Below are 23,856 nucleotides of genomic sequence, written 5' to 3'. Positions count from 1 at the left end.
TGCTCCCAACATAATCTGTCCATCACAAATACCATGTTCCAGCTCCAAAACAAATTCAAAACCACCTGGATGCATCCTAGGTCCAAAATTTGGCACCTACTTGACTATGTCATTGTAAGACGTAATGACATGAAAGATGTGAGAATCACCAGAGCCATGAGGGGAGCAGATGGGTGGACAGATCATCGCCTTGTCCGCTCTATTTTCCTTCTTAAGATCCGGCCTCCAGCTCGCCGTCAAGCTCCCAGAAAACATCTTGACCTCAAAGCTCTCAACAACATTACAACACGAGCTGCTCTACAAAACGAACTGGCTGAATGTCTTACCTTACCAACTCCTGCAGCAGATCCCATAACAACAGCTTTCTTAACTGAAAAATGGGAAAGCATCTGTGAAGTCCTCCTCAATACTGCCAAGGACATTTTAGGATTCATAAGAAGAAAACATAGAGACTGGTTTGACGAGCAGTCTGATGGAATTCATCAACTAATTGAAGAAAAAAATCGGCAACAGCAAGCAGTGACTGCAAATCCAACTCCAGCATCACGTGCCAAGCTAGCCGAGCTTCGGTCAAAAGTCCAACAGGAAACCCGAAGAATTCAAAATGAATGGTGGACCAATCTTGCAACTGAGATCCAAGGTTTAGCTGATATGGGGGACCAACATCAATTTTATAATGCCCTTAAGACAGCCTATGGGCCAAAGAACAATAGCCTCTGCCCAGTCCGTAGTGCTGATGGCTCCATACTCTATACCGAGAAGACTGCCATACTCAATCGGTGGGCTGAACACTACCAAGACTTACTGAACAGGCAGAACCCTATCGACCCTACTTTTCTTGACCATCTTCCTGACCTTCCTGTAATTCAAGAACTGGATGTAATACCAACTATCCATGAAGTTAGCCGTGCAGTTAACAACCTCAAGAATAATAAAGCCACTGGCCCTGATGGCATACCAGCTGAGCTTCTTAAGCATGGCGGAGATGCCATTACCACTTGTCTCCATAACATCATCCAAGATGTCTGGGAGTCAGGCTGCTGCCCACAACAATGGAAGGATGCAGATATCATCAGCATATATAAAAAGAAAGGTGACAGAAATATTTGTGGCAATAGTCGAGGCATTTCCCTCCTGTCAACCTCAGGGAAAGTTGTCACTAGAATTTTACTGTCTCGTATCATCCAACACATTGTCAATCAAGTCTTACCTGAATCGCAGTGTGGCTTCAGACAGGAGCGCAGCACGATTGACATGGTTTTTGTTGCAAGACAGCTCCAGGAGAAAAGCGTCGAGCAACACCAAAATCTATATATGGCTTTTGTAGATCTCGCCAAGGCCTTTGACACTGTGAACCGTCCTTTGCTCTGAGAGGTACTCGTCAAATTTGGCTGCCCACCAATATTCCTGGGTGTCCTGAAGGCTTTCCATAATGGATCTATGGCTCGCGTCTCCAGTTCAGGACTAAAATCTGAGCCCTTCCTGGTAGAATCGGGTGTGAAGCAGGGATGCGTCATTGCGCCCATCTTGTTTAATCTTTTTCTTGCTGCGGTTTCCAATGTTGCCAAATAGCAAATCCATCCTGCTGATGGGATCCGCCTCTCATACCGGCTGGATGGCAACCTCTTCAATCTGCGTCGCCTCCATGCCAAATCACGTGTGACAGAAGAAGCAATCCATGAATTGCAATACGCTGACGACACAGCTCTGGTGAGCTCATCTGAAGAGGGTCTTCAGCGCACCATCAACACTATCTCCAACATTTACTCCCGAGCTGGTCTGGCCATCAACATCAACAAAACAGAGGCACTTAACATATGTGAACACCGTCAGGAACCACCAATGTTCACAATCAACCAACAGCCACTGAAAAACACTCAAGAGTTTACTTATCTTGGCTCAGTGCTCACTGACTCCTGTGACCTAACAAGTGAGGTCCAACGGCGCATTGGTCTGGCTGCTGCAGCCTTTGGTAGACTCGCACAGAGTTTTTATGAACCGTAACCTCACCACCACCACCAAGGTTTCTGTCTATAGAGCAATCTGTCTCTCCATCCTCTTGTATGGCAGCGAGTCATGGGTGCCTTATAGACGCCACCTGAAAAAGCTAGAAGCATTTCATACCAACTGCTTACAGCGTATACTAGGTTTAAAATGGTGGCACAGGGTGCCACACAATGAGATACGCAGGCGCACTCAAATGGAACCACTTGAAATAATTCTAACTAATAGACAACTTAGGCGGCTTGGTCACACCATCCGGATGCCAGCAGAAAGGCTCCCACGCAAGGTCCTCTACGGAGAACTTGCAGAGGGCAGACGCAACCCTGGGGGTCCACGTAAACGTTTCAAGGACCAACTAAAAACATCATTGAAAAAGTGTGGCATAGAATCCAACGCCATCGAACATGCTGCTGCTGATCGGAGAAAATGGCGAAACATCTGCTAAGAGGGCTTGGAAACTTTCACCTCCACCTATAACGACTGAGCAGAGCGAAGAAGACACCAAAGGCACGCGGCGCAGCGGGCACACGGCATCTTCCCTTGTGCTGCCTGCGGCCGTGTATGCAATTCACGAATTGGACTCCACAGTCACCAGCGAGTCCATCAGGCGTAATCTATCTGGGACTGTTAGGCATGGTGCAACGTCATCGTCGTCAGCGACGGACTACTGAAGAAGAAGAAAGTGTGTAAAGAAATGGGAGATTCAAAGGGCGAGTATAAGATCATTTTTTAAGAAAAGACTTATCGGGACAATGTATACCACCTTCACGTGTAATTTGAGGCAGCTGTTGCGAAATTCCTAACCACACTTCTGTTGTATATAGAAGGTTACAAGTCCCGGTTTTTAGTTAGAAACGAAGTAATTAGGATCGAATATAATTATGGAAGGAGAATGCTGGAATCGAATTTAATAAGGAATGCAAATCAGAAATAACTTATACAACAAAGAATGAGGTAAATAGAAAGTTGTGTTGGTTTAATTTGGGTTGAAGCAGGAATAATGGAACAAAGGAATTTAAGAATATCCACAGAAGAAATCTGGGACTTGTTTTACCAGAGACCGTGTTGGAAGCTGGTGCACGTGCATGTTTTTTTTTACACAGTGATCACCACTTATCAAGGCCCGGAAGCCACTAAGGGATAAGGGTTATTGCAAGTACATTACGTTAGTGTGGAGATTTGATGAAGTGTTTACTTAAGGGGGCGGTTCATTAGGAATTTCTTAACGTTGGACTTGAAGACATCCAAGTTGTAGTCCGGTGGGAAGCAGGCAGACGGAACAGAGTTCCACAGGCGTGCAGTTCTAAGAAAGAAGCTTTGTTCATGGAATCCGCGTTTTGATTTAGGCACAGATAAAGAGTGGGGGAAACTTTTGAGAGTGGATTCAGCTAGACGGGCGTTTATCGTGAAAGATTGGCGAGGGGGGACCAGAGATTGGAGTTCAGACGAGCACCTGCCATGAAAATAACGATAAAACAAGGATAGGCTCGCAACGTCTCTTCTGTGGGAGAGAGGTTGCAGGGTAGAGAAAAGGGCATCCCTCACTAAGCCACGAAGTCTATTTTGTACTCTGTCAAGGCAGGATAGGCTGTTTTTAGCAGCTCCTGCCCAGATATGGCAACAGTGTTCCATCCTTGGACGTACTTGGCTTTTATATAGATAGAGAATAGCATCAGTAGTGAGATATCTTCTGAAGCGGTAGAAGGATCCCACCATCTTTCCAGCGACCTTGGCAACAGACTTGATGTACGTTTTCCATTTCAGATCAGGAGTAAAGGTCAAACCCAGAAGCTTGTCAAAACACGGGGCCTCACCCAGACGAGAGCCATCCATCACAATTGATGCCAGCTGGGGATCAGAGCGTTGATGATGTACATGGGAGTCACGTGTTTGGCTGCGTGCTGACGTCACAAAGAAGTATAGATTTAATATACACACTAGAAAACAGTTCGACTAGAAAACAGTAAGGGAGTCAGCATATATATATATATATATATATATATATATGGTGTATATGTATGTTTAGCCGCACTGATGAGTTGTGATACAACGAAACAGTACTGTATGTGGATGACTAATAAGCCCCCTTCTTTGGGTTGAGCACTTTGTAAATATATTTTCACTCGACGCGTATTTAAGCGAATAAGCGAAGCCCACCGTTTGTTTGTAAACAATCTGACATTTTGAGCCCTCTGCGACGGGCAAATGCTAATTTAATAGGCATTTGAGGGAAAATATTTACGGTCACTGATTCTTGGTCTAGTGGTTAGTGCTGTAGACTGTCAATACGATGGTTTTAGGTTCGATCAACGACTGAGAAAAGGTGTATGACTAGCCGCACTAATGAGTTGTGATAAAACGAAACAGTACTGTATGTGGATGATTATATATATATATGATTATATATATATACATATATATATATATATATATATATATATATATATATATATATATATATATATATATATAGACTAATTTGTAGTATTCCGAATTATACTGGATTTATATAATTCAGTAATTGTTCATATACCAATAAATGTAAGCCAAAAAAGAGAGATGGCTTAAAACGTAAGCTACAAAATTATCGTATTTCATAATTGAGCATTCATATACTGTTTTAACAAACACCATTACTTCAAAAAATTGGTTGATAGCAACAAAAAGTGTATTTCATTGTTAGTTACAAGACCATTTGAACAAATTCAAACAATATGTCGTTTGAAAATCTTCACACGAACAGCCTTTCTTCAGACTTATTAAATAAAAAAACACTTTAACAATAAAACATCAAGGAAAATAAACATTTCCTTTATGAGGAAAAGAAAACAAGCAAAGACACTTAACCTCTATCGCATTATTGCAGAGTATTTTTTTAAAGAATTATTTATCTACCTATTTTCGTATCTTTATTAAAAAAAAGGGACAAATTTCAAACCAAATAGCGGACAATGTTACCACTAATTACCTATGTCCATTAAATAAGTTTTATTAACACGATTTATCGGTTTCTTAAATTAGATTTCTATATTACCTTATTTGATTAAACTTATTTTTAAAAAAATATTTATTTTTTTCATTTTCTTATTTTTTAATTTTTTATATTTTTAAACCGGACTGATTAACTAAGTTAAATCATTACGAAACTACGTAAGTTCCGTATCGGGAATTTGTTGTTTATTAACAAAATTATCTTCTCGTTTATTTATGTGATTTAGGACAGCTTTAAGTTTAAACCTTATTCAATAAGGAAATAAAGTCTAAACATTATTTTATATTTAGTTAATTTTCATTCTTCATTTAAAATTAAAGATCTTGATCTATTTTTTTTTATCTTTTTTATTTTAATATATTTTTATTTTCATTCGTTCACCTTTATTGATAACGATAGATACGGAACTTACGTAGTTTCGTAATGATTTAACCTATATAGATTTCAGCGACTATTGACCAGAATTTAACAAATGAAGGCTCGTTGAAAAGGTAATGATCTGAATTGTGTAGTAGCGCACATTAAGGGGGTCACCCATCATTCAGAGCCTATTTTTGACACATTTTTACAGCCATAAAATGTTTCTATCTTAATCGTTTTTTTCCCTAGTTTTGCATATGAATTACAAAATATCTGATATTTCCCCAAAACCTCCGGCCTTGATGGAGAGAAAAATAAAACTTACCAATATTAAATAACAGCAAATATTTCTCATATGTTATATCTCCCTTCTTTGGTTTTCATACATAAAGTAAAGTTCACAGTGTATAAAGACTGCTTGATACTGGAGATATTCATAATCGTACCCTATGTCCAAAAGAGGGGAGATATAACATATGAGAAATATTTGGAATCGAGTCTCCCCTTGCTGTTATTTAAGATCATTTGAAACCATAGCAGCAAGTTATATATATATATATATATATATATATATATATATATAAATTAAAATTTCAATCCATGTAAAATTACTTACAAACTCTTAAACGATAATCAGCTTCTTTTTACGTGTTTTCAGAATTTGCAGCCCTCAATATCTCGGCCAAGAACTCCAGCATATTAAAAACTTACTAAAATCATTAAAATATCCCACTTATTTTTTTTATTAAAGAAAGAAATAGGCCTTACAATCTATCCCCTATCATTGACTTCAAACCTGATTAGTTTCGTTTACATACGTTTTTAATAGCTTTCCCTTTTTTTTTTACGTAATAATAAAAGAAAGGGAAAGTTCTTGTGGAATTTTAAAATTTAATTTCAAATGATGTATTTTCAAATTAGTTTTATTTACATATACCTTTACTTTATATATCATTGTGAAGAGCGTTTTCCGCTCTATTAAATCGTTTAAATTATAATCGTTTAGAAACAATTATGTCTTCTTTTCAGAACGTTGAATACAAGATGAAAAATAGAAAATCCGAACAATTTTCTTAATTCAAGATCGGTTGAAAATTTGCTGAACAGCCCGTGATACTAACGAAATATTTGACCCAGGAACCACTACAGAAAGCACAGCACAATGGTGGTTTAAGAAATTTCATGGCGACGACGAGAGTCTTGAAGATGATTAGCTATCGTATGTTGACAACGATCAATTAAGAGTCTTTGTCGAAGCCAATCCATGCCCAACTGTTTAAGAACTTGATTCTGAAATAGACGTAACGTATACGACGATTTCCGACCACGTGAGAGAGATTGGAAAGACAAAAATAAATGATAAGTGGTTGCCTAACGAATTGAACGACAACCAATAAAAACACCGTTATGAAGTGTCATCTTCCTTTTTACACAATAAGAACGACCCGTTTTTCGAACGGATTGTGACTTGCGATGAAAAGTGTGTTATTTGCGACAACGGGCGACGCTCAGCTCAGTGGTTAGACGCCAACGAAACTCCATAACCCTTCCCGAAGCCAGAGATGCATCAAAAGAAAGTCATGCTAACTATTTAATCGTACGCGACCAATCTCGTCCATTACAATTTTTTTTTAATGCAGGCGAAACCATTCTGACAGAGAAGTATTGTCATCAAATGGATGAGATGCACCAAAAACTTCGACAACAACAGCCAACATTAGTAAATAGAAAAGGCCCAATTCTCCTCCAGGACAATGCTCAACCCCGATGTTGCTAAACTGAGCTTGCAGAGGTTGAAGGAATTGGGCTATGAAATTCTACCTCACCCGCTATGCTTTCCAGATCTCTCACCTATCGACAGCCACTTTTTCAAGCATCTCGACAACTTCTGCGTGGATGCTTCAAAAACTTAAGCGATATCAAAAACGCTTTTAGCGACTTCATCACTACCAGAACGCAAGATTTTTACGTTACTGGAATGAATACACTTGTTTTGCGTTGGCAAAAGTGTGTTGATTCTGATGGTGCTTAAACTTTTTGGAGCTGAGATATGTTCATCTGAATGCAAACGTTAAAAACCCCAAGAATTTCTTGTCAACCTGATGACACCAAATACGTCTCCTATATACGCGCAAACAAAAAGAAACAAAAATGGAATATAACACTGACCCCCCCCCCCACAGGTTTAACTTCTATTGTGGATGTCTTGAATATGTATAAAGCTTTTACGAACTAAGAGAATTTTTTTGCTTTGGAATAAAACATTTTTATCCTAAGAAATCAGATGCTTTTACCATCTTAAAGACGAGGTGGAAGCGCACGCGTCCATTAAAAACAGTATTATTTTTTGCCGTTAAGTAGAGGGATTCGTATGACCTGGTTTGCACGGTAAGACAAAGAATAATCGGCACTTTCAGACTTATTCATGATACTATTGTCGCATAGTGCACATGAGCGCGTGGGAAAGTATCAGCAGCAGCGAAGGATGGCTGGCTGCGAAGAGATTAGCAGTAGCAGCACTAGTAGCCAGAAAGGCATATGGAAATTAGGAAGTGCGCAAGAAGAAAAAGAAGAAAAAGAAGAAAAAGAAGAAAACGGAGAACTAAACGCACAATGTGCTCGAGCAGAAACGGAGTCGGCGCCGAAGGAGACGGACGTGAAAAGCGAAGATGAGAATGGTTCGACTGTGCATAGCATGCGGTCGGAAGAAAGAGAAACGCGAGCCAGGTTAAAATGGACAGGTGGCAGCGAGAGACGTTTTCTTTTTAAGTGATTTCGAAAGTAACCGCAATAAATGCTTTTGCAGAAGAAGAAGAAATGCCGAGCCAAATTTTATTCATTAATTTCCAGTTTTATTTTTAAAATAAAGTTAAACTATTTTTTATAATATTACTAAACAAACAATGATTTACTCGACTGGATATAAATGAACAATAAAACAAAGTGGAAATTCTATTTGGGTCACATTTTTTTGTTTTGTTATAGTTTTTTGTTTATATCCAGCCCCGATAACTAAATAATAGGTTGATTAGTAATATTAACCGTGTAAATAATAGCATTAATAAATATCAGGTTAATGCATAATATACTCTATTTCTGTAGATATAATTGAAAAGTTTTCATTTACTTACCTCATCAAGATTTTCTGGTCCTTCGTCCTCTAATAAGTTGCACATCGATTCGTACACTCTGCACTTTCGGTTGTTTAAAAAGTCTTTTTCCTGGTCGGGAATGCAAAAGCTGTATCGTAAGTCAGGGTTTGAACTGCAAAATAAACGGGGCAAAATATAGAGGTTATATATTTTCCAAATAAATAATGTTAAAAACCTAATGTATCATGTTACGTAAGTAACATCGAAGATTTGAATGGATAGAATGATTGATGGATTTGGGTTCAAAATATTAACTCTAGCGAAAAGACGTCATGAACGCATGTAATTTCTCGCCAATAAAATTCGTACACTATGTAACAATTATTTCACCTAAAAACAGAAGCATATTTTCAAATATATACTAAAACATTGATAGAATGCTTTTCGTGATCGCAACAGCAACAAATTGGGATCGACCTGGTGTCCTAAAAGCGGCCGTTGGTAGGTATTGCTTTAAAAAATACGAGAAGGCATTACAAAAGTAATGCCTCCTATTTTTTTGCAGCTCAAATAGATCAGAGGAGATTGCATTGTTATGATGACTGGACTTATGCATTAATGACTTGAACAATTATATCTGTCTGCTGTAAATATTAGCAGTGTGAGACACTTGTATGACAAAGCGTGCTCCAGACACTCATGCACAACCGTCGTTCATCGCCAGTAAAAGTATATTGAGAATGGTGGTGATTATGTTGAAAAATAAATTGTGGAGCACAAAATGTCGCTCATTGTAATGGTACCACCCTTGTCTTCGTAGCACTTCAACGTTTTTGGTTAAAAAATATGAGGTTTTACGTTTTGAACGACAATAGTATTATTGTCTAATATTCCATATAGATACACATGTAGACAAATAGAGAGAACTTGAATGCCTACTAAACACTATCCTCTCTGTACAGAGGTTTGTCAGAACATCCTGGCATGAAGGTATTTTTCGCTTCAAGTAAATCCTGACTAAATATTCCAAATCACATAATATTCGCGGCCCAAATGATCTCCTCGGTATGACAGGCCAACACGGGCTTTTCCGAGGAATTATTCAGCTTCTCAAAGCGATGTTATCTCAAGTAACATCACGAAGCTGAAAATACACCAGACTATATGAATACTTGTCCTGGAATCCAGTAAGACAAAGAGACTCTAAGAACGATATGAATAGTTAATTGGGGAATGAAAAATAATGTTCTCCACTTCTTTATCAACTCAGTGTTTGATATGTAGAAGATAACTTTGCTGGAATATCCATGTGTCTCAAATAGAGATCAAGGAAAGGATTTTGATTTTGGAATACATGGATTGAAATAAAATGAAACAGAAAAGATGCTTTCTAGAACTTGAATGCTTGCTACAGTGCTTAAGGTCTCTCTGAACAAGCGGTTAGTCAGTATCAATATGGCCTGAGAATATTTTTCCCTACTTGTAAACCCGAACTAAATACTAAAAATCACGTAGTAGTCAACACCAAAGTAACATCTCTCCTGTATGGCTAATCAACACTGGCTTGTACGAGAAACAGTGCACCATCTCCGAATGACAAGTAACAGCACGAAACTTGATACTCCACCAGACTTGATAAATTCTTGTACTGGAATCCAGTAAGACCAAGAGAGCAAACGAAAGCTGCGCTATGACGTAGTTAAACGATCAATAAGTGAAAGAAAACTTATATTCCTAAGTTTTTTTTATTAACTCAACGTTTGATTCTTTTTTTTTTACACAGTGGTCACCACTTATCAAGGCCCGGAAGCCACTAAGGGATAAGGGTTATTGCAAGTACATTACGTTAGTGTGGAGATTTGATGAAGTGTTTACTTAAGGGCGCGGTTTATTAGGAATTTCTTAACGTTGGACGTGAAGACATCCAAGTTGTAGTCAGGTGGGAAGCAGGCAGACGGAACAGAGTTACACAGTCGTGCAGTTCTAAGAAAGAAGCTTTGTTCATGGAATCCACGTTTTGATTTAGGCACAGATAAAGAGTGGGGGAAATTTTTCACAGTGGATTCAGCTAGACGGGTATTTTTCGTGAAAGATGTGCGAGGGGGGGGGACGAGAGATTGGAGTTCAGACGAGCACCTGCCATGGAAATAACGATAAAACAAGGATAGGCTCGCAACGTCTCTTCTGTGGGAGAGAGGTTGCAGGGTAGAGAAAAGGGAATCCCCCACTAAGCCACGAAGTCTATTTTGTACTCTGTCAAGGCAGGATAGGCTGTTTTTAGCAGCTCCTGTCCAGATATGGCAGCAGTATTCCATCCTTGGACGTACTTGGCTTTTATATAGATAGAGAATTGCTAGAGAGTTTGATAAAAGAGAACTGAAATGAAATAATCGAATATTCATGCATTTCATATAGAAATCAAGTGTTAGCCTCAGGCAGGATCCCCTTGCTTTCTGAGAATTTCGATTAAAGTACAATGAAGCAAAATACACAAAGTATATATATATATATATATATATATATATATATATATATATATATATATATACGTGTATGTACATATATATACACATGTATATATACACACACACATATATATATACACGTGTATATAAGTTTAGTGGTTAAAGTTAAATTCTGAAAATCAAAATATAGACACATATATTCGAGTTAAGAATTTACTGTTTGACAAAAGGAATATATAGAAGGGGTATATAAATTTCCTTAATCCATGGATTTTCAATAATGGCGCACATCATCAGAAGGAATGAAATGCGGTTAGCAACATGTTCAGCTGTGAATAGACACGTATATTGCTTTTCAGCACAAATATTGAAAAAGTGTTTTGGGTGGTGAATAATAATTATATGAAAATAATTATAGGAAAAGCAATTTCATATAACCTGGGCAATCCATTATCGGAATGAGTACGATATCTTCCGGGGTATTATTTTTGGCTATGGTCACCCTGAAAGTATAACCTCAAGTAATATCTATGAGGATATTTCACCTGATTTTTAATCTATCTTACCTCGCTCACACACACACACACACACACACACACACACACACACACACACACACACACACACACACACACACGCACGCACGCACGCATACACACACATATATACATGTGTATATATATATATGTATATATATATATATATATATATGTATATATACATGTATATATATATATATATATTTTTTTTTTTTTATTACATTTTCACCCCAAACAAGGCAAATTGCCACTTTGGTGTAGGGGGCTACTATCAGGGGCAACAACTACTGGGGTACTATGTAGGGATTTGGGCAGCAAGGTGTCGGTTCACGTTACACTTGAACTTCTGCACGTCAGTACTGTTGGGGAAGCAGGGACCTGGAATGGAATTCCAGAGTCTTGCGGTTCTGGGGAAGAAACTATTGGAGTAAAAAGATCTTTTACATCTAGGGACCTCTACAGTGTGGGGGTGGGATCTAGTAGCCTGTCGGGTTTGTCGAGGGTGCTCGCGTCGTGGGGGCACAAGTGATTGCAGTTCATCAGAGCATTCACCACTAAAATACTTGTAGAACAGGCAGAGGGATGCAACATTTCGTCGATGGGACAGAGGCTGAAGCTTAGATGCCAGTTCAGGGCCTATCAGATTTGCGACTCTCTTTTGAACCTTGTCAAGGAGCGAGAGACTAGTAGCAGATGCACCAGCCCAGATGTGGCAGCAATACTCCATACATGGGCGAATGGTGGCCTTATAGAGGTACAGGATACTTTCGGGTGTTAGTAGTTTTCTAGCACGGTAGAGAGAGCCTACCTTTCTTGCAGCGGCCCTGGCAATGCCTTCAATGTAATTGTTCCAACTCATGTTTCCTGTGAACGTTAGGCCAAGGAGTTTGAAAGATGGACTCTCTGATAAAGGGTCGTTGGCCATTGCTATTGGTGGTAGAGAGGGTTTCTTGTAATTATTGAATGAAACTAGTTTAGTCTTGGCAGCATTGAACGCGACCAACCACTTTTGTCCCCATTCCACTACAGATTGGAGGTCTTCCTCTAGTGTTTCTGCCATTTCTTTAGAAATGTGTTCATTCGTCTTCCTGTCGTGTCTGCCATAGAGTGTAGTGTCATCAGCATATATACCCATCTCAGAGGCAATGTTGTCGGGGAGGTCATTTATGAATATCAGGAACAATAGAGGTCCAAGAATAGAACCCTGGGGCACTCCCGCATTTATATCATATTGTTTAGATGTGCGACCGTCGAGGACTACCTGGATTTTTCTCTTATCTAAGAAGGATTTAATTATGTTAAGTATTCTACCAGTGATACCGTAAGATCTAATCTTCCTGAGGAGACCCTCATGCCATACCCTGTCAAAAGCCTTAGATATATCTAGAGCTACCGCTCTGCCTTCCCCCGCTTTGTCCAGTGATTGGTATATACGTTCAGAGATCACGGTGAGGATGTCTGCTGTGGAACGGGCTTGTCTAAATCCATATTGTTTGTCAGTCAGTAGTTTAGCATCTGTAAGATGATGGACTAGAGCATGGTTAATTATGGTCTCAAATATTTTGGCAAAAAGTGGGAGGAGGCTAATGGGGCGATAATTTGATGGGTCTGTCCTTTCGCCAGAATTCTTGAATACTGGTACAACAGAAGCAGTTTTCCAACAGCCCGGAAAGCAAGCTTCATTAAGACATTTGTTGTAGAGTTTGGAGAGAACTGGAGCTACTTCGGCTGAGCACTTTTTTAATAGCACAGCTGGGATAAGATCGGGTCCACATGCTTTTGAGGTGTCAAGGTTTTTTATGATAGCATGCACCTGAGCAGGGGTGGTTTTCAGATCGTCTAGTGTGGCGTCTGTCCGCATAGGAAAGTCAGGTAGGGGGTGGTTGGAAGGGTCCAGTGTGGAGTTTGAGGCAAACCGACTGGCAAGCATGTTAGCCTTGTCGGTTGCTGAGGAGACAACCTCGTGATTGTTGGTTAGTGGGGGAATTGTTGATTGCCCATTATTTACTACACTGTTGTAGATTTTCCAGAAGTCTCGAGTTCCTAGTTTTTGTGCTTCGATGCGCTTTTTAGTGGTTTCCGTAAATTCTCTCTTAGCTGTCGCTATTTCTTTCTTAACGTTATTTCTAGCTTCTATATACTTCAGTCTGTTTGAACTGGACTTATGTCGGTTAAACCTACGGTATGCATGCTGCTTTTGAGTAATGGCAGTTGCACAAGTCGACGTAAACCATTGGGGAGAGTGGGGCTTACTATAAAATTTCCGCATGGGAACATGCGCTTCGATTGCAGTTTTGAACCAGTCAGTGGTCTCGTTTGCACACTGTTCAGCAGGGAGAGAGAAAATATTTTTCCATGGAGCATCTCTAATTAGTTCCCTGATGGCTTCCCAGATATATGTATACACATGTATATATATTTATATATACACATGTATATATATATATATATATATATATATATATATATATATACACACGTATATATATACATAAGTATAAAAAAATTGCAATAAGTTTACCAAAATAATCAAAATGGTAAACTTAAAATATATTATAAATATGAAAGAGTTAATATTTACAAGTAAAATAAACTCAGCCAGATGTAAAAGCTCAATAAAATCGAAAAGGAAATAGAGCTTATAATATATTTATATATATATATATATATATATATATATATATATATATATATATATATATATATATATATATATAACAGACGCCCCATTTCATAAACTTAGCCATTTATTTGTTCTGATCAGTTTTCTTAATTTAATTCTGGGACTTTCACGTGCATATCTAAGCTGACCTAATTATTAACGCTAATTTTCGCGCTTCTTGTCTGGGTCTGTTTGACCTTGCTTTTCAAATTTAAATCTTCACCGCTTTTCTGGTGTTTTTTTTTTTTATAATTTTTTTTATTTATTTTAAGCCTTATTTTTTTTTTATTCATCCAGCCTTGACAGACGTGTTTTTAAATATTCTCTCCAGTACTTTTCTTTTAATTATTTGGAATTCATTCTATTTGCGCTTTTTTCCAAGGAACTCTGCCTTTGGGATTATTTTGAACCATTTGGAATTTACCCATTGGATTGAAATTTTAAATTCGACCGTTTTGGATTTCACCATTTTTGGATTTTTACCCTTCACCGGACTGTCCATTCATGTGAAATCTTTTTTTTTCTTTTGCCTCCTGTTCCCCTTACCTCACCTTTTTTTTTTTAACCAAGTAAGATCTGTGACTTACTTGTAGTTTCATTAAATACATTTATATGCAAAATCCGATCCTGCATTTTGCTAATTCCTGCCCTCTGATGAGAAGGAGAGTATTTCTTCGAAACTCCGCGGATTAAGGACTATCCACTTATCTTGTGTTTCCTTTTTTAAAATTAAATATGTTTTTAACTCTTTTTCAAGATGTCTTTCAACATGTTTTATTAATCATTTGTTCATATACATAAGTATATATATATACACATGTATATCTATATACATATAAATATATATATGCACACATAAATACACACACACACACACATATATATAAAGAATAAGAAATATATAAAGTCTTATACTTACTCGTATTCAATTTTTATTTCTATATCAACTTCCGTCGACTGAAAAACAAAACGATAATTTTCATTATATATATATATATATATATATATATATATATATATATATATATATATAAATATATATATATATATATACATATATATATACATGTGTGTGAATACAGGTATAGACTATTAATTATATAATGCATGAAAAAAACAACAACAATATAATTATAGTGGAAATAGGTTCAGAGATTTAAACGAGAGGAAAATATAAATTTAAATGTTTAGGGTCATTGTCATACTTGTTTGATTGTCATACTTGTTTGATTATTTGATATATTCATATTTCTAATCATTGAAATAATTATTTTAAATAATACTAAAAAAAATTATTTTAATAATTTGAAAAAAAAATCAAATAATAAAACAAGTATAAAAACAGACCAATTGTTGAAAGTGTCTGTATGTCTGTGTGTCTGTGTACATTGCCGTACACAGTAACTCAATAACACAATTTTCAGTCTACAGACTCGAAATTTGATATACAGGGTACTGAGATTTGTAAAAATCTTTGTAATGCGTTTTCGGCCAGAAATTTGGCTGGGTATAAACACTTGAAATTTTAGATATAAGTTCCTTGGACATGGATCTAACTTAATAACTTGAGTTGAGCCCAAAACAATAAATGTTAAGGGGTCATAATAGGTATCAAAGTTTAAAAAAATTGACAGCTGCGGTATCTACCAAATTACTCAGACAATTTCTGGTCTAAACATTTGAAATTTTACATAAAGGGTAGTCAGAGATAGGACAAGCTTTTAAATCGGTTTGGGTCGAAAATTTGGACTACCAATATATAAATGTATGTATGTATGTATGTTTGCATGTCTGCCTAAAGCTTTCGATAGAGGCAACGGATTTTCACAAGATCAGTATCACTTTCAAACGACAAATATCAAAAAAATTGGTTAAAAACATTAATTTCTTTACCCTCAACTGGGCACTTTTCTACAGGGAGGGGCCGCTTTTTTCGTCGATATGTTCGAAAGTCATCCCCTCTTTTTGATTGTCCAGCCTTAATTTAAACCTACGTCACTTTCGGTTTGGCGATGGTTGTAACAGCAAATACGTCACGTCTTCTTTTACGTTCTTTATCTTCTTCGCGATATGGTTTCGATCGAGCCTGCCTTCCTACTACCACTTTTTTTTTTTGCTCAACATACGCCCCCAAACACCCGGACAACGCTGGGCTCCCAGGCTAGTATATATATATATATATATATATATATATATATATATATATATATATATATATATATATATATATATATATATACTTTAGAATAAAATTATCCAACAATCAGCTGGTATGGAAACTTGTGATTATATATATATAAAGATGCCTAATATATATATATATATAAATATATATATATAAATATATATATATATATATATATATATATATATATATATATATATATATATACTTTAGAATAAAATTATCCAACAATCAGCTGGTATGGAAACTTGTGATTATAAGATTTACAAGATATTACTAGCAGTAATATTCTATAAGTATTATCCCACCTAAATAAGAATTGCTCGATGTACAAGATAGAGCAAATAAACCAAATTTTAGTCATTCAATTAATTTAAAAATTTATGACGTGAAATGTTTGAATTTCAAATCAAAAGCTTTTTATTATTCTATGTAAGACAAAAAATACATTAGAAAATTTTTAACTCCTTATCCTATAGGATTTCGATGTCTACCATCTCTTCAGAAGGGGAAAATATTAGTAAATAGTTATAATGGTTTACACCTTATTTGCTAAAGCCAGTGAGACATGGAAAATCACAATTAAAAATTGATTGAGTAATTAAAAGTCATAGAGTAAGGGAAGTTAAAGGCAGGGATATAAACGTTAAAATCGCATGGTAAAATGAACCAAACTCTATTTTGAGTAATCCACATCACAATTTAATGATCCGAATTAGGCATTTTCCTGGAGCAATTTTCCTTTCTTTATATAATGGGTCCGGTAAAAAAGTTTTTATAAAGTCCGGTTAATCTGTTTATTAACAAACATATAAATTGATGTATTTAATATTTTTTATACTCATAGAAAATGAGCTTAAAATTCCACTCTAAAATAACATTCAAATTTTTAATAAAATTAAAAATTAAAAAAACTAAAGCCGCTTTAGCAGACAAGCCAAGCAAAATGAGGAAAACTGAAGTGATACGAAAAACGAAAAGAAAGAAAAGGACAGAAAAACAAAAAGAAATAAAAGGACAGAAAAACGAAAAGAAAGAAAAGGACAGAAAATGCTTGCGTGTAATAAAAAAGCGAGTATAAAATAAAATAGAATAAAATAAAATAAAAAGGGAGGGAAGGAAATGTATTGATGCATGAGGAGAGACAGAAAAAATAAAATAAAAAATAAAATAAAAATAAAAAAGAGAAAAAATAATAATGAGGAAATAGAGGAAGGAGATACAGAGAGAGAAAAAGATAGATAGATAGATAGATAGATAGAGAGAGAGAGAGAGAGAGAGAGAGAGAGAGAGGGGGGAAGGTGACTTACGTAGACGAAGTCAATAAACCTTTATAAAATAAAGTGACAGGCCGCGAAAATAGGTTAAGAAGCTCCACGTGAGCCCAAACAAATGAAAAAAACGAAAGAAAAAGAAAAAGAAGAGGAAGGAAATAAAAAAAACAACGTATGTCAAACAGAAACCAACCATTTAGAACTATAATAATCTGTGTAAGTAATTTGTAAAACTAAATCTAGGCGTGTTAATAAAACGTGTTATAAAATTTATAATACTAATGATGATACTTTATTGTAAAATAATACTTTACTGAAAAAATATCAAAAAATTAATAATAATATTTAATAACATTTAAATGAAAAAAAACAAACAATTTTTTATAATGTATCCTTTATCTTACATAGAATAATACAAATCTTTTGATCTGAAACTCAAACATTTGACGACATAAATTTTTAAATTCATTGAAGGACTAACAATTTGATTATATATATATATATATATATATATATATATATATATTTTTTTTTTTCAAGCAATTTCTAACAATTTGATTATATATATATATATATATATATATATATATATTTTTTTCAAGCAAATATTATTAAATGCAAGGGAGACACTTTGTTTTATGATTCTTCTTTGTTTTTGTTTTTAAATTTTTCGATTTTCCGTATAATCTTTTTTATATCGAAATCAAGCACAACGGCGAATAATCATGCATCTAAATAATACTATATATAAACGTTTGATAAAGGAACATAAATAATACTATATATAAACGTTTGATAAAGGAACATAACTGTCCCCTCGTTGACAACATAAAAATCATACAACATGAAAATTATATAAAAAAATTAAAAATTCTTGAAGAGTCATATATTAGAACTTTTCGAGAAAAGAAGTAACGTTCTAAAATGTCTAGCGTAGTTCGTCGTGGACAGACTTTGTTAAAAGTGTCAACGAACTTGCTGATTATAATACTCTTATGATCGCCTAACGCCGTTTATTGTATATTTTAGTTTTCACTTTTAATTCTCATTTTCGCTCCTTCGCACTTTTACTTCAACACCTGAAGATGATGCACGTGATAACAACTATGGAACTTTTTAAAATATTTTTGATTTCGATCAATGCTGTTATTTTGGCTGTTATAATTTTGACTTCTTACATATTAAGATAAATAGTACTCCCAAATTATACACACACACACACACACACACACACACACACACACACACAAACACACACACACACACACACACACAAACACACACACACACACACACAAACACACACACAAACACACACACACACACACACACACACACACACACACACACACACACACAAACACACACACACACACACAACCCCCCCACACACACACAAACACACACACACACACACACACACACACACACACACACACACACACACACACATATATATACACAAAATATGTCCTCTGATGAGAAGAATAGCAAGAATAGTATTCTTTGAAATTCTACGGAATAAAGATTTTGTAAATTGTTTTTGGAGCATTCAGTCGAACAATAAATTTTGAGTGTAAAATTCAACTTACAGTTTTAACTTTCTTTCTCTTTATATATATATATATATATATATATATATAACTACATATATTTATATATATTTATATATATATTTATATATATTGTTATATATACAAATATTTATATATATATTTTTATATAGATTTAGCTTAAAAATCGTAAAATATCCACCTTTTAGCATCTCTAATCGTAATCTTTGTCGTTCCAAAGTTGTACAACGTAACATTTAGTTCATATACATCGTCTCTTTAATGATCGTCAGGAGCTCATTAATCTCCACCTTTCTGGTTTATCCAATCAAGAAATCGGTCGCAGATTAAAATGTGATAAAAAATGGTACGAAAGACTGTGTAAAAGTATCAAAAACACCGGTAGTTTTCGTGATGTTCCTAAATCTGGTCGACCTAGAGTTACTTCTTACAGGGAAGACAATGCTATCAAGAACCACAGTCTCAAATCCAATAACAGTGCAATTATGTTAAAAGTGCTCTCTTTCTACAGTTAAGAACAGTTTGAAGGAATTTAATTTGCGATTCTGTGTTCCAAAACGCAAATCAATGATTTCTGTAAAAAACACAAAGTGCTGTCTGGACTTCGTCAGATTCAATGAAGATCATGATTCTTCATATTGGTCGAAAGTGATTTTTATCGACAAAAGCAAGTTGAATAGACTGGGCAGTGATTGTAGGCAGTATGTTCACCGAAATAAGGATGATGAATTTAATCCTAGGTGCACACTTTCAACACTGCAAGTTGGTGGAGGTTCAATTTTGGTTTGGGGCATTATTAGTGCCAATGGTCCAGGGCCAATAATCCGCTTGCAAGTTCGAATTAATTCGACCAACTACAATAATATGTTGACTGAGCATTTTCTACCCTACTTTGGCCGGAATTTGGATGGTAATTCTGTCTTCATGCAGAATAATGCTAACATTCACAAAACTGGCAATGTCAAGAGTTCCTTTAAGAGAATGATATACCGTGTTTGCATTGGCCTGCACAATCCCCAGACCTTAATCCTGTAAAAAACCTATGGCATTACATCGAGCAACAGCTATGCGATGATAATATTTCAAATCTGGAAGAACTTTGTGCAAACATTAAAGAGAAGTGGAATGCCGGAGTATTGCCGTTGACTAATTCAAGGAATGTCCAAAGGATTGCAGGCTGTCAAATTGCAGAAGGGCTATGCTACATGCTAAATATTAACTAGTTCATTGTGTCGCTGTTGTATTTGTGTTGCATTAATGTTCTAAAGTTACATTTAAATAAGAACTTCTTAATGTGAGGAGTTTCTTTTTGCCGTATCGATTTAAAGTTAAACTAGGATACTTCAATTAAAAGTCAAATATGAACACGTAAAACTAAAGAAGAATATATGGCGAATCAAGTGAGGTATATATTGTATAAACAGCTACATTAAATTTAGCTTAAATTTGCTCTTTTTTAAAAAATGACAAGAGCGGACTTTCTTTCTGGCAGCATTGTATATGTGTGTCTACACACACACACACACACACACACACACACACACACACACACACACATATGCATTAATTGATAATCATTCAATGCCGGACAACGTTGTATTTCACTACTAGGTGCATATAGATAGCTGAATTATTTATATTGTTTCTATGTTTACGGTGTAATTAGCATGCAAATGAAATGTAATTAGAATGTTATTGAGATGTAGTTAGCATGCAAATGAAATGTAGTTAGCATGCAAATGAAATGTAGTTAGCATGCAAATGAAATGTAATTAGCATGTTATTGAGATGTAGTTAGCATGCAAATGAAATGTAGTTAGCATGCAAATGGAATGTAATTAGCATGAAAATGAAATGTAGTTAGCATGCAAATGAAATGTAGTTAGCATGCAAACGCAATGTAATTAGCATGCAAATGAAATGTAGTTAGCATGCAAATGAAATGTAATTAGCATGCAAATGAAATGTAATAAGCATGCAAATGAAATGTAGTTAGCATGCAAATGAAATGTAATAAGCATGCAAATGAAATGTAGTTAGCATGCAAATGAAATGTAATTAGCATGCAAATGAAATGTAATTAGCAGGCAAATGAAATGTAGTAAGCATGCAAATAAAATATAATTAGCATGCAAATGAAATGTAGTTAGCATGCAAGGGAAATGTAATTAGCATGCAAATGAAATGTAGTTAGTATGCAAATGAAATGTAATTAGCATGCAAATGAAATGTAATTAGCATGCAAATGAAATGTAAGTAGCATGCAAATGAAATGTAATTAGCATGCAAATGAAATGTAAGTAGCATGCAAATGAAATGTAATTAGCATGCAAATGAAATGTAATTAGCACGAAAATGAAATGTAATAAGCATGCAAATGAAATGTAAATAGCATGCAAATTAAATCTAGTTAGCATGCAAATGAGATGTAATTAGCATGCAAATGAAATGTAGTTAGCATGCAAATGAGATGTAATTAGCATGCAAATGAAATGTAGTTAGCATGCAAATGAGATGTAATTAGCATGCAAATGAAATGTAGTTAGCATGCAAATGAAATCTAATTAGCATGCAAATTAGATGTAGTGTGCATGCAAATGAAATGTTGTTTGCGTGCAAATGAGATTAGATATGTATAAAATACACTGTTGATACTGGAATAATCTTATAGTTCGTTAATACATTAGATTTAGAGTCTGTTCTATCATTAGGTTTAAATAAAATTCCCTCGTTACATATATTACTAGCAGGCCGCTCAATGTTGCCCGGTCGTTAAATACTCATAGATATTATATTTTAATTAATACAGAAACTGAGACATGTGCATTCGAGTATTATTTTTTCTAAACCGTTCATTTCTTATAACTAAAAAAGAAAAAATACTCAAGCTGAGATTGAAAACAAAACTTAAAGACAATGAGTCAAATACGGTAACCAACAGAACAGTATGACAATTTCTTTTAAAAGGTATTTTCAAATTACTTATTCTTAACATAAGTATCTGTAATGTGAACTATTCACGCATGCGCATTCGTGAAACACTTAGCAAACAGATAAAAATCCAATGACTCCTACGTACAATCTTTTCAATTTTGACGCCTTAGCAGCCCTTTTTTCGGATGAAAACGGATTAAAAAGTTATCCACATGTCTGAATATTCTATGTACTGAATTTCAAGATAAAATTCGTTGAGTTTATAGGTTGAGAAGTGTTCTCACACACACAGCCTCACTTTTAAAGCAGGCCGCCCGACATTGCCTTGTCTTAAAATATGCATAAATATTATATTTAAATTAATACAGAAAATGAGATATACGCATGCGAATATTATGTTTTTTTTCTGAATCGTTCACTTCTTGTAAGTAAAAAAGCGAGCAAAAAAAAAAAGAAATACTCGAGCTGAGATTGAAACCAAAGCACAGTAACTCAAATACTATTTTGATTCAGCCAGCGTGTCATGCTCTTTAAGAATGGGTTTTAAAACCGACTTATACTTAACATAAGGAATCTGTAATGTTAACCATTTACGCATGCGCAGTCGTGAAACAGTTAGCAAATAAAGAAAAGTTTGGTGACTATGACATACCAAATTTTCAATTTTTACCCTTTTCTTCTGGATGAAAACCGATTAAAAAGTTTTTTTTTACATGTCTGAATGACCTATATACCAATTTCCAAGACTATCGATTAAAAATGCGTTTAGTATATAGGTTGAGAAATGATCTCACACACACACATTCTTAATTTTATAGAATATAAAAAGATGGATTTTATCCTGATTGAGATCGTTTTTCTTTACGATGGATAAAACCCACCACACAATCTCGTAGGGAGAGATCTCTGCTCTTTCCTATGCACCTTTCATACAGAATAGATTTTGCTAACCTCTCCTTACTGCAACGTTATGTTTTTCTTTGTATTAGGGAGTCACCATTATAAAGGCTAAAAGACGACTCGAGGATAAGAGTAAATAAATGTAAGGTGGCCGGTAAGGCAACACCGTGAAGATCAATAAAGGTGGAAATTGGGCTGAATTAAGAGGACGGCTCAACAAAAACCGGTTTACATTGGACTCGTAGTTATGTTCTTGATAGATGCTCGACTGATCCCTAATCGTTGGTTCCCACCTGTAAAATATTCAAAGCAAGAACTCGTCTACCTAATTCCTTCTCCCCTCCTCCCCCTCTCTCTCTATACAAAAAAACTAAAAAAAAATCTTTCAGGAATAAAGTCTCTTTATTAGAACATCCCATCTGTGAAACAAAGACTCAAGAGGTTACTTCCAAACCGACAACATCGTCGTCTTCAAGTCTTATGTAAACTAATACCTGTTCAACCGCCATCTTGGATAACCAATTCCTCTTAAAAGCCTTCTGCTCATTCCGCTCATTGGTTCAAATTCTATTGTGGTGCCGTTCATTATGCAACTGACACTAATTCTTATCCTTGAATGTCTCCCTTAATTAATGGCGACCCTTTAGTAAAAAAAAAAAAAAAAATTCTGCACTTGTTTTTTTTTTACATGGAGGTCACCACTTATCAAGGCCCAGAAGCCACTCGGGGATAAGGGTTATTTTGTGTACAGTAATCAATGGGATAGTGTTGCAGTATTCATTAGTACTGCAGATTTGATAAAGTGTCATTACTTAAGGGGGCGGTTCATCAGGAATTTGTTTATGCTGGACTTGAAGACATTCATGTTGAAGCCA

General features: G+C 35.5%; 1 protein-coding gene across 10 annotated transcripts in view; it reads right to left on the bottom strand.

The window, feature by feature from the left end:
* The window catches only part of LOC145246571 (cytosolic phospholipase A2-like), a 594,967-nt gene that overhangs the window by 67,123 nt on the left and 503,988 nt on the right, over positions 1-23,856 (bottom strand). For all 10 annotated transcript variants that reach the window (XM_080108182.1, XM_080108180.1, XM_080108179.1 and 7 more), the window contains 2 exons: positions 15,034-15,071; positions 8,488-8,620 (listed from right to left, as the gene is read on the bottom strand). In XM_080108182.1, the coding sequence (XP_079964308.1) occupies positions 8,488-8,620; positions 15,034-15,071 (171 nt within the window). The remainder of the gene's footprint in view (positions 1-8,487; positions 8,621-15,033; positions 15,072-23,856) is intronic.

This window comes from Euprymna scolopes, chromosome 24 (genome assembly GCF_053919585.1).
Source record: "Euprymna scolopes isolate OS-2025 chromosome 24, ASM5391958v1, whole genome shotgun sequence".
NCBI lineage: Eukaryota > Metazoa > Mollusca > Cephalopoda > Sepiida > Sepiolidae > Euprymna > Euprymna scolopes.
The sequence above is the reverse complement of the archived record's forward strand: the minus strand, read 5'-3'. Positions and strand labels throughout refer to the sequence as shown.